At 29.6% G+C, this 12241-nt stretch overlaps 2 protein-coding genes across 5 annotated transcripts; one reads left to right on the plus strand and one right to left on the minus strand.

Moving 5' to 3' along the window:
* The first annotated feature begins 229 nt into the window (after positions 1-229).
* Positions 230-4565, plus strand: LOC101488360 (methylesterase 1-like). The gene is made up of 3 exons (XM_004509126.4): positions 230-744; positions 3887-4012; positions 4154-4565. The coding sequence occupies exons 1-3, from the start codon at positions 367-369 to the stop codon at positions 4433-4435; spliced, it is 786 nt and encodes a 261-aa protein (XP_004509183.1). The 5' UTR covers positions 230-366; the 3' UTR covers positions 4436-4565.
* Positions 4566-4794: 229 nt separating this feature from the next.
* On the minus strand, positions 4795-11075 carry LOC101515375 (uncharacterized). 4 transcript variants are annotated; one of them, XR_001144383.3, is made up of 13 exons: positions 10922-11075; positions 10778-10843; positions 10570-10692; positions 10399-10485; positions 9476-10060; positions 7393-7875; positions 6932-6993; positions 6737-6842; positions 6543-6622; positions 5783-6112; positions 5566-5704; positions 5332-5448; positions 4795-5226 (listed from the first exon to the last, which is right to left on the minus strand). XR_001144383.3 is itself a non-coding variant. In XM_012718231.3 (11 exons), exons 1-11 carry the CDS (start codon positions 10985-10987, stop codon positions 5650-5652), a joined length of 2052 nt encoding a protein of 683 aa, XP_012573685.1. In that variant the 5' UTR covers positions 10988-11075; the 3' UTR covers positions 5564-5649. The 4 variants fall into 4 exon arrangements, 1 of the variants encoding a protein (XP_012573685.1); XR_001144382.3 differs by having other exon boundaries at positions 5566-5713; XM_012718231.3 differs by lacking the exons at positions 4795-5226; positions 5332-5448 and having other exon boundaries at positions 5564-5713.
* Positions 11076-12241: the final 1166 nt, after the last annotated feature.

Genomic DNA, 12241 nt, shown 5'->3' on the forward strand with positions numbered 1-12241 from the left:
AATAGTAACAGCCAACAAAATAAACCATTAAAATAAAAAAAACAAATCAAACAAATCATGTTCTGATACCATGTTAATAATACGAATCAATAAAAAAAAATGAAAAAAATAATAAAAGAGGTTCGGATTCTATTTCAATTAACAATATCGAGAATACAAATATTACTCTAAAAATATTTAACAAGACATAAATAAATGAAACTACTCTTAATCAATTATAACACATAGTCCGATACATATTATTTAGAATTGTAATAAGGCCCCACCAATCTCTAGCTTTCCTATATGCTTTTATCGTCTATAAAGAGTGCCATGATGAAGCAACATTGCATCATTTAACAATAACCACAACAACTACAAAACACTATGGATACAAAAAATTGTATAGAGAGGAAGCATTATGTTCTTGTTCATGGTGCTTGCCATGGTGCTTGGTGTTGGTACAAGGTGAAGCCACTCCTAGAATCAATTGGTCACCTTGTCACAGTACTTGATCTTGCAGCCAGTGGCACCAACATGAAGAAAATTCAAGATGTTAACACAATTTTTGAGTACTCTGAACCATTGTTGCAACTAATGGCCACAATTCCCCCAAATGAAAAGGTAATTCTTGTGGGACACAGCCTTGGAGGACTTAGCATAGCTCTTGCAATGGAACAATTTCCTGAAAAGGTAGCTGTTGGTGTTTTCTTAACAGCTCTAGCTCCGGACATTGAACACAAACCATCTTATGTCTTGGAAAAGGTTTGTTTCTTAAATTTGTCAAAAATTTTTTCTTCTAGAGTTTTATCAATTTGATTTTTTCACAAATACAGTTTCTAAATGTTATTTTCCACTAATTGACTGTATAAATTTTTTTACATAGTATATATAACATAAATTCTAAAAAAAAATAGTATAATTTTCCAAAAAAAGAAGTATAGATCAAAAATATGAAACATGACCCGAAAATTTATAACTTTGTTAGCAACTTGAATTACTATAGCTACCCAACAATATTATATTGTCCGTAATGATTCAAGTTGCAAAGTATAGCTCATTTTTATTTAATTACAAATGTCCAACAATAATACATCTTTCTAAAAATATCTATTTACAATCGTCTCCAAATTTAATTGGTTTACTTTGTGAGTGTAAAGTTGTTTTTCTTTAAAGCAAAAACTAGACTGAAATAGAAGAAAATAACAAATATTTGAGATACAGACTTCAATAGTTTAATTAGAAAAGGTAAAAAAAAAACCAAATAAAGGCAAAAGCAATAATTAAATTACATTAAATAATGCTATGAGTATCATTCACAAAACGAATAATATATAAATCTATGCGATTAAATTTTTTTTTTTGTTTTTTCAAAACTTTAGTTAAACTTTGATCATGTTTTAGTTTAAAAAGCTTTATTAACTTTTAGTCTTAAAAATTACCCTTTTTTATTTTTTGTCCTTATTGTTGGATTTTTTGAATGATTTTTCTATTTTGTATTATTTGAATATTTTAATAATTTTTTATATTTATATTTAAAATATTATAAATATTATTTTATGAAAAATTATATTTAATTTATCTTTTATTAAAAAACTATTTTTTTATGAAAAAAATCTTTATAATATTTTAAATATATAAAAAAAATCATTTTAAAAAATACATGTTAATTTGACTTAAAAGTACAAATAAAAAATAAAATATTAAATGAATTTATATATTAAAATTCATTTAATCCTAAAATTTATTATTGTTCTATTTTGTTCTACTTGATTTATTTCAAAAATGAATAATGTTATTATAATACACAACTTGACACAATAAAATACATATACAACACTTTTATATTTTATAAAAAATAAACATGAACCTTACTATATTTTTTTATATAATATTGTATTTGTATAGAAATAACACTGCTCTTCAAAAGTAATTGTTCCTCCTTATTTTTATTTTTATTTTTATTTTTATTTTTATTTTTATTTTTATTTTTACATTTACACCTGAAAATGATGTGATTGAAGACAAAAGTAATGGACAAACATGATAAGATTTGATAATATCTCTTTGTTTAACTAATGTTACTTTTGCTTTATGTCCATTTCATAATTATTATTAAATGAATATATACAAAAGAAAAATATATATTTTATTAAAATAACTTTATTAATAATTAATATAACTTTTGCTATTATAAATATGAAATAATTTAAGAATTATATAAATAATATTAATTGAAGAATATAATAAAAAAAATTATTTCAAAAATAATATTTTTTATTAAAGTGGCACTAAAAACTATAAGTATATATTAACCGTTCATAAATAAGTCACGTATGACGTGTTTATTCTTATCATTTGGGAGCAGTCGATCTAAAGGTGTGGCCCACTTTTTTATATGTCGATGGGTACTTTAGGTTGACTTATTTTAGCATCAACTTTCTTTAATTTTATAAAAGAATTTAATTTAGATAAACTCTATTTTTACACCGCCACAACTCTTAAATCATATATAATATTTAATTTTTCACATAATTATTTATAAAATTATTCACATAATTAATTATAATTTTTATTAATTGTATAAATTTTTTTACACTATTGTATTTAAATTAAACTCTTTATAAAAACTAAAAGCAAATATAAAACTTAGGTAAACCAATAGTTGCTCTCTTATAACCAATGATGTGTTTGGTTAGAAGGATTTGAAATAGAAGAGAGGGGAAATTGTTAAATTGTTGTGTTTTGTTTAGATTTTTAAGAGTAGAGGAAACAAAAATAATTGTAAAGTCATTTAAAATTTTCTCCTCTCAATAAATCAAATAGAAAATCATTAAAAAAATTTCATCTCCTCTCCCCTTCCTCATTTGAAATAAGTATATATCTATTTTCCTTTGTTCCCCTTCCTCCCTCTCCTTCATTGAATCAAAAAGACTTTAATTTTTTTTTACAATAGTTAATATTAATAATTAATGTTGTTAATATTATTAGAATTTTATTGATAGTGAAATTGAATCCACAATTCATTATCACTCCTCCCTTAACTCATTTACCTTAACCATCAAATTAACTTTATATCTCCATACACAAACTAATTTTTAACAATGTATTGTTGATTTTATAACTTCAAAAGAGAAAAAGTGCTGACAAACTATTCTCTAACACAATATACTTTGTTTCTATTTGCCAAAATTTAAACAAGTTGAACTAATTCATGTAAGGAAAATAGTGTGTTCGTAGCATAATTATAGATAAAATAGTAGTCCAATCATTATTTTATCAAAATTCAATTTGTTATAAAACCATTATTTATTTCAGTTTATTTGTTTTGTAGTTTATGCTATGGATTTTATTAAAGTCAAACGTTAGTTGTTAATATGTTATATTACTAGCAAGAGTATGAATTCTAAAAGACTGTTGAATTTATAAAAATATATTTTTCTATCATTTCTTAAAACTAGTGTTAATATTACTTGTTGATAAGAATATGTACACTTTTCAAACAAACAATGAAAATATAAAAATAAAAAAAAATAAAAAAATCTTATTATTTTTGAAAATACATCATTATTAATTAGTATTTCATCTTATCTTTATAATAATAATTTACTTTAATACTCTTTTATTAATATAAAATGAATATACATTTTAAAAAATAAAAAATTTTATATTTTCACAAACTAAACTAGTCATAAAAAAATTTCTCAAATTTTTCAAAGTGTCTTAACCGCATGAACTAAATCTTAAAGATTTTTCATATCAGGTATTTAAAACTATATCTTAATAATATGAGGAAAATACCAAAAGATAGAGAAAAATCTTCACCGTTATCTTAAACTACAAGAGATAAGAAAATGAGAGAGTAATAATCTTCATGGTTATTTATTATTATTTTTAAACTTTACAGTTTATCGAGAGTACCCCTGCAGCTGAATGGTTGGACACTGAATTCTCTCCGAGTGGAAACAAAACATCATTGTTATTTGGTCCCAAATTCGGGTCCAACAAGCTCTATCAACGCTCCTCCACTGAGGTAACTACACGTTTCAAATTAAAACTAACTCTTTGTCTCATATATAATTATGCCGAAACATGACATGTTTGGCCTTTACTTATTGAAGTTTATTATAAAAAATAATAATGATACTAATTCAAAAATGATTGAATTTCTTAGGATCTTGAATTGGCCAAGACTTTAATGAGGCCAGGGTCCCTCTTTATAGAAGACTTGTCTCAGCAAAAGAACTTCTCTAAAGAGGGGTATGGGTCAGTTTCACGTATTTATATTGTTTGCCATGAAGACCTTGCGATTCCGTTGAAATTTCAACAATGGATGATAAAAAATGCTGGGATTAATGATGTTATTGAGATCAAAGAGGCAGATCATATGCCTATGATTTGCAAGCCACAAGAGCTATGTGATTTTCTAAATCAAATAGCTATTAAATACGTGTGAATTCATGAAGTATAAACTTTAGCTTTATTTGTTTGGTTTGATTGCCTTGTGTTCGCATTGCAGTATATCATCATGTATGAAATTGTGAGACACTACATTGGAGAAATGGCATGCAACTTCTGTGTTTTTCCATGCATGTATACATCCTTAAACTTTTAAAAAACAATGTTATTTAATAATATGTAGATCTTTATTGAAAATGTACAACAATTGTGAAGTGATGAGCTAATGGTAGTCCTCAGTCTCTAACACGAGCATTTATCTTTTAGCATCTATCTTTTATGCTCATCGCACTGCTTTTTGAGTGGGAAAAAAAAAATAGTTTGGATGATGTGTAGTTTGGTTTCTACTATTTTAAATAAGTAGGGACTATTTAAGTTTATTGCTAATGAGAATTGTCACAAGGGGCTAAAGGATTAGGAATAATACATTACGGTCTCATATAGCTGCTGCTTTTTTGCACAATGGAGGTGGAGGAAGATCTCACAAGGTAGAAAAAAGGGATAAATAAAATTAGGTTTTGAATGCAGTCCCTCTCTTATTGGTATTAATTTTATTTTTATTATTTAAATATGAGGATATGACTAATGAGTGCCACATCATTTAAAAATGTCACTTCGTATATTGCCAATTGGAATGCTGTTTGTTGCGCCAGCATTTTTCTAACGGTTGGTGACGTCAGAGACAAAAACAACAGCTTCTCAATTTGAAGGAATGAATCATGAGAACTTTTTGTGACGGTTGGGATCGGTCTTTGGATTAATATCCGACGATTTAGAGCATTGCTCACCCTGGAACATGAGAACTTTTTGGATTACTAATAGTATATGTCACAAAAGGTTCCCAACGGGAATATCATGCTGCTGACTAATAGTTTCGAGTGAATGGATTGGTACCTTCAGAGGAGGCATATAAGTATTGATCCATAGAAAACTGAATACATATGGAGTCACTAATTTATATGGACACTACCATCCATTTATCTCCTTTCTGTCCATCAATGCTACCATTACCTGTTATCAACAGCCGTTCCATTCAATCAGTTAACTAATAATTAACATTTGAGCATGACAACAAAATATTTTCTGGTATAACATTTTGAAATCACTCAAGGAGAAAGGCCTACTCACCAAATATGTAGTTTTATAGCGCCATTGATAATTACAAGATAGCCAAGATTCCAGGGGGACATAAGATTCGAGCAGTTTAGGTAATTACTCAATTTTCTGTCCATCGAATCCCTTTTCCTGGCAGCATAACTCTTGAAATCTTCTTAGACTACAACAAATAAGTTCATAACTATTTGTTGAAGGTATACAAGAAAAAAATCATTGTTAAGCAATGTACCGTCTCAGAAGCACTTCAGGATTATATGGAAACAGGCTCTTTTGATGAAGATTTCCAATTGAATTGTTCAAAGATAGTAAACATTCTGCAGCTTTCTTGAATTGTTCAGTGTTACGTTGCTTGGAGTCATATTCATTGTCGTCCTTAGAATTCTTGATATCCAATATGGTACTTCCATTTTTGTCAACTGAAGAAGGTGTTCCATCTGCGACAAACTGTAGACCATCCCCTAAAAGTTTTCTTCTCTTGCAAGATGATTGATTTAAAAGTTCACCAAATTTTGGAAATTCCACAAATATTTTCCATGAGTTGCATATTAAATTCATGCATCTACCAACAAACGTGAAAAAGAGAATAGTAAATACCAATTTTCAAATAGCAATAAGTGTCAGTGTAGGTGCCACAACCAAAATAGTAATTCTCTTTCTCGAATTGTTTCGCTCTTGACATTAAACTAACCATGCCCACAGAGGGTTTTAAACCCTGAACTTGCTCTACACAATCAAGTTAAGGAAAAGGAAATTTGTTTTTGCAACATATTACAAATTGTGAGGCTGAATAGATTTGTCTTCTACATGAACCATAGATGCAACAAAACCATAACATCGAAAAACATCATAAGCGAAAATAAGACGTACTCCAAATATATCCAAAAAACTAATCACTAAAACATATCTGACTACGACCTTCCCTGCTTATTTATAATCACAGAAACTCAGAAAGGAAAATTTTGTGGTCCAAAATAGTTAGTATGGCATACCTTAGAAGATATTTAGCACAGCTTATTCCAGTATCTTTTGAAATGAGATAGTCAAGAAGCACTTGATGATCGTAACGTATCTGCAGCTCAGCAAGTAAAGGATAACATAATCAATAAGTTTTTTTTTTTTTTTCAAATAAAAATAAATAAATGAATTTTCCTATCTGCATTTACTAAGCATGTATAATACTAGCCTCTGAAAGAAACAGATGGAAAAGATACACGGGATTAAAAATGTCTGATAGATCAAATGGAAAATCTCTCTTTATATCCTGATATGCAACATCTTTTCTTCCAGACCTACATAATTGAAATCTCATTCTCATGACAGTGAATCTTTCGATTAAGAGGTTACTAACAAAAGTTAAAGATTAAATACATGTGCTTACAGTTGCTGAAGACAAGATGATATGCTAAGCAATTGCAAAAGTACTTCAAACAATAGATCATCCTGCCATTCAAGTGTTAAATAGCATTAATGAATTTACAACATGTTGTCAAGAGACTTAAGACTATTTTGCTAAAGGAAAACAAATAAGACTCTGGACTCTCATTAGTGCCTCAGGTTTGCAAATATATTCTCAATCTAGAAAGCAAAATTTGAAGTATTACGACAAGAACATAGTAGCTTCTTTGTTAAAAGTTTTCATGCCTCACAGTTTGCAGTACATGATCACCCAACCGGACAAGTCAGAGTCATCGTTCTAATCAAAGATTCATATGATCCGAGTTTAAAAAATGCTAAATTTTCAGAGCCAAAAACGGTTTTGAAAACAATGGCCATGTCAGACAAGCTTCACACTCATAAACTACTTTGCACAAACAGCATGAAAAAGGTGATAAGACAAACCTCACAAAGATATAGCTGGAGAAAAGATGACATGAAGTTCATACATATATCAGAGTACTTTTCATGATTGATAGAGACCTCAGTCAGAAGATGTTTTTGAATCCACCTGTAAAGCTCTAGTAAGCCTTTTTTTCTGCTAGAGTGATCAAACTCTGGATCTGGGTTATTGGTGAAATATGAGCTTGAAGTTGAACAAGCATTGTGGTTTTCCTTTGATCCTCTTTGACTGATCAAACTGACAGAACAATCCAGTAAGAGAAAAATAGCTTGTCTTTGAAGGTGGCTGGAAGACATCCCATATGCTTCACCATCAGACAAACTCAATAAAAATGGAGAGCCTTCAAGACAATCACCTTGATCAGATTGAAATTGAGTTAAAGGTTGTAGCAGAAGCTCTTGAAAGTAGTTATGAAGGATTTCAAGCCAAGAAAAATAGTCTGAACAGTCCATATTCATGAGTGAACCAAGCCGGATCATCAGATTCTGCAAGGAGGAACAAGGTAATTGGTTTGAACAGTTCAGTTCTTGCAGGAGCAAGGTTGTCAAACTTGAGAATCTATGTAAACTCATTGAATCTCCATAGACTCGACTCGTAAAGTCGTAGGAGCTTACTTATACAAAAATAATACATAAAATAGCTGTTGTAGTATCTAAACACAATTTAATACTATATGCACGTAGTAAATATTCAACATTCAAACTTATAAATTAAATTAAGATGGGTTAACAGTCTAAACCAGATCAAACCAAAAAATTAAGATGGATTAAGCATTGCAATCAAAATTGACGGTCAAATTCACAAATTGTGTGACAGGTTTACAAGTTACAACTCAGAAGACAAAAAGAGTATAACAAGTTCAAAATAAAGTGTCAAATTGACAAATCACAATGTTCAAAATTACTAAAGAGTGAAGGATGGTAGGACTAGGTTCGTTGGAGTTGGAACAACTCAGTGGAGCTATGACACAACCCATGAAAGTTGAGTTCATACTTCATTCACCTCTTTGGTCTGTTGGGGTCAATGAAAATTTGCAACAATGGGTGTGTTCATGTTTTCTTCTTTAGTAACTTCATTAATACTTGGAACTGTAGGATTGAGACTTGATACAACTCCCTCACCTCACCTCCTTTGTAGATGGGTTTTATAGGGATGTTAGATGCATTTGTGGAGTCAAGTAGTTTAGCTACGAGTTTAATGTTTTGTGCACTACGGAACCTTAGCATTCAGCTGTTTCATTTTGGGTTTTAATAAACACTGAGCCACCATCATTTTTAACCATTGTGTTGTACATTCATTCAATAATCCTAAGACTCACGAGCCTATGTGAGTCTGTCCGAGTTTACACAAACAATCTTGTAAGCAAGTTAACTCAATTTGATAACTAGAGTCATAAATTTGAATGATTCTGATTTAACTCGAGAATTTCACAAGCATTTACACAAGGCGTGCATACTATATAATAACAACGAGCAGTAATCCATACATGTGTAATGGCAAAGGCTACTTGCACCACCATCATATGTGGTGCACTATACACCATAACCTTTGATATTTTTAAAAATTATATCTTAATCCTATAACTTATTAAACTTTTAATAAACCACCCCACATATTTTCCCATTAACACACGGTCTGCAGTCTGCACCAACCGCCATGGAAGAACGCACATCGTCATCGACGCAAAGAATTTTTGAGTGGCAACACCAGCAGACAAATTTTGCAGAGGCCTCCTTAACCGACTTTAATGAGATGCAGGTAGTCTCATTGCAAATAATTTTCCATTCCACTCTCTTCTCCTATTTAAGCTGAACCTTATTGACTAACTAAGTAATTGTTCTAACTAACTATTAACACCCAAATGTAACCAATATGTAACTAACTGTTGATATTAGAGACTCTCTAACACTAACAGTCAGCATTAAAATTTTACTTCTTGTTCTTTGTATACCACAAAATGACAAAAGGCATTTTTATACTGATCATAACCTTTTTCCATAAAACATAATGTGGAAATTTGCATTCAATCCTACAAGTGATGAAAAATGCAGTTCTCAAGTTCTTGAACAAGTGAAAGAACCATACCAGCAATTTATGTTTCATGTAATGGATGATGCAAGTCTCAGCACTATCTTCTTGCTTGGGAAGACACCACTTTACAAGTCTAGGTATAAGATTAATTACTGTGACAAAAAGTGGATGCTTTTTGGCCGTATCACAACCAGTTTCCACGAAATTATTCCGATCAACCAAAGTGCATATTAGCTGGAGAAAAGTCCCAAGAAATCTAATTCCAGGATCCATAACACCGACACTATTGAGATGCAATTCATTCACTGACAAACTTTTACTCATGCTACCAATGTCAAAACTCCAACACTCATCAAACAAATTCCAAGGCATTTTCAAAAGACAAGAATTAACAGAATCATAGTACACTTTAACAACTCCGTCATCGTAGTCCTCCTTCAAATGTTTACATATAACACGCAGCGCTCCAACGATACCAGCCACAGTAGACCGATCACAACTCCTAAGCCCATTTTGCAGCACCAAATCAACATCAGGAGAATCAAATTTATTATTTTGAGATGAACACGAAAGCATTCTACCAAAAGCCATTTCCAAGGAACAGCATAACAAATGAATGAATTCATCCCAATTGTTCCCCTGCAAATAATCACAAGGAACCATATAGTACACATAACATAAACTCAGCAAAACCACTAGTGTATGTTTGGTTTTGCATAGACAAAATTTGATTTTGTAAAATTGATTTTACTTAAAAGTGAGCTGAATATAAAAGATTTATGTTTAGATACATTTAGTAAAAGTGAGTTGAACATTAAATTTCAATGTAAAAATCACTTTAGACTCAAAAGTTACAAATAACTAACTTCAAGTTAGAATCAATTACCTAGGTAAAATTAATTCTACTTGAGAACATAACATGTCAAAATCAATTTTTGGTGCTCCAAACGTGGAAGTGGAACTAGTCATTTTCATACCGTAGTAGACACGAACTTTGAAGTTAAGACGAGAGCATTAACAGCAACGTGTTGAACAAATTCACTCTTGAAAGTTAACAAAATCACCTGCCATAAAAAACAATACAGAATAATATTCGAAAGAACATTACAAAGAAATCATGCAAATGAATTACGGATCCTAACGCTCACCATTTTAGTCACAATGTTCGGAAGACATTGATGGACGGAACAATGCTGCTCCGAACTGCACAACTCCTCATTGTTCGTATTAGAATCAAATTCGTGAATACGCAGCTGAATTTTTCTCAGGACCTAAAATCAAAATTCGGCAAATAAACGAATAAATAAAATAGTGGAGCAATTATAAAAAAATGGAACAGAGTTTTAAGATGAGGACCTGAGAAGAAGCGATTAGAATTTCTTTCTCGTTCTCTTTGCTCGTCGAAACGAACGCGTGTAGTTCCTGAGGCACATGAAAAAGAAGTTTGGTTTAACGGAACAGTTGAGAAAGGAAATAGTATGTAAGAACAGTGAAACAGACTGTGTATGGGCTGAGAGATTCGTCGACCAAGCGGCAGAGCCACCACAGTTCACCGGCCGGAGACATTTCTAGGCTCACTAGTCGTCTTCTTTTATTTTTTAAATGGCCGAAAACTCCAGAATATTTTTCATTTATATCTTTGGAAATTTATATATCAATACATTTTTCTTTTTTTACCCATAAAAATCCTAAGGCAAGTCATATATCACTTTAATAGCTCCTATTTTAGTTAACCTCTCTTTCTTATTTCTCCTCTTATTTTATGTTTAATAGACGAAGACAAAATAAGAGTTAAAAATTATGAGAGTAGTTAATAAAATTGTTAATTTATCAATAAATAAATAAAATTATTAAAATAATATAGTATGTTGTTATTTTTATTTAACCGTATTAACGTATTTTCTTTATTAAATATAATTTAATTTAATTATTTTTCCTATTTTTTATTTATTAAATTGATAATAAATTATTGTTATAAAAAAGAAAAAATAAATAGATTGCAGAAACATGATGTTTTTGCTATTGTTATTATGAAATTTTACATATCGAAGAGATTAAAATTTATAATATATATATATACTTTTTAAAATAATACAAATTTTATCATGTGAGTTCAAGACATATATTAACACCCAAATTCAGTCATCGTTTCTTTTGAAGTTCGGGAAAAACTTGAACATGCACTTGCTCTCCATTAAACTCTCTTAAAGTCGAGATGGATTTGGGTGCGTATATGCATGTATATAAGTTGTATTGTCATTCTTAGTTTTATCGTCCACATACTCCATATTAATCTTACAATAAAAATATTTGGTGGACAACTCCCATATATATATATACATATATATATATATATTAAATGAGTTGAGTTTTACGATTAGACAGTGACATAATTAAGTTTTAATCATATAATCATATATAAATGATTATAATTAAAAGAAAAAATCATATAACTTTTTAAGTGATCGTATGTCTCTTAAATAACTTTTAATTATGATTATCTATATATTGATGTATGGTCAAGATTTAGTTATCTCATATGATATATTATCTCTATATATATATATATAGATGTACATGTGAGAAATGGGGATAAAAGAGAGTGATATTTGATTTAATTTTTTTCATAAATATCTTTTATTTTGCTAGAAATATGATGTCTTTGCTATTGTTATTATGAAATTTTATATATTGAGAAGATTAAAATTTATAAAATATATATAGTTAAAAATAATACAAAATTTATCAGATGAATTGGAGACAGATATTAACCTTATATTTTATCACTGTTTCTGACTTTAAATTTGAGGAAAATTTGAA

Source organism: Cicer arietinum, chromosome 7 (assembly GCF_000331145.2).
Source record: "Cicer arietinum cultivar CDC Frontier isolate Library 1 chromosome 7, Cicar.CDCFrontier_v2.0, whole genome shotgun sequence".
In the NCBI taxonomy this organism is placed as follows: Eukaryota; Viridiplantae; Streptophyta; class Magnoliopsida; order Fabales; family Fabaceae; genus Cicer; species Cicer arietinum.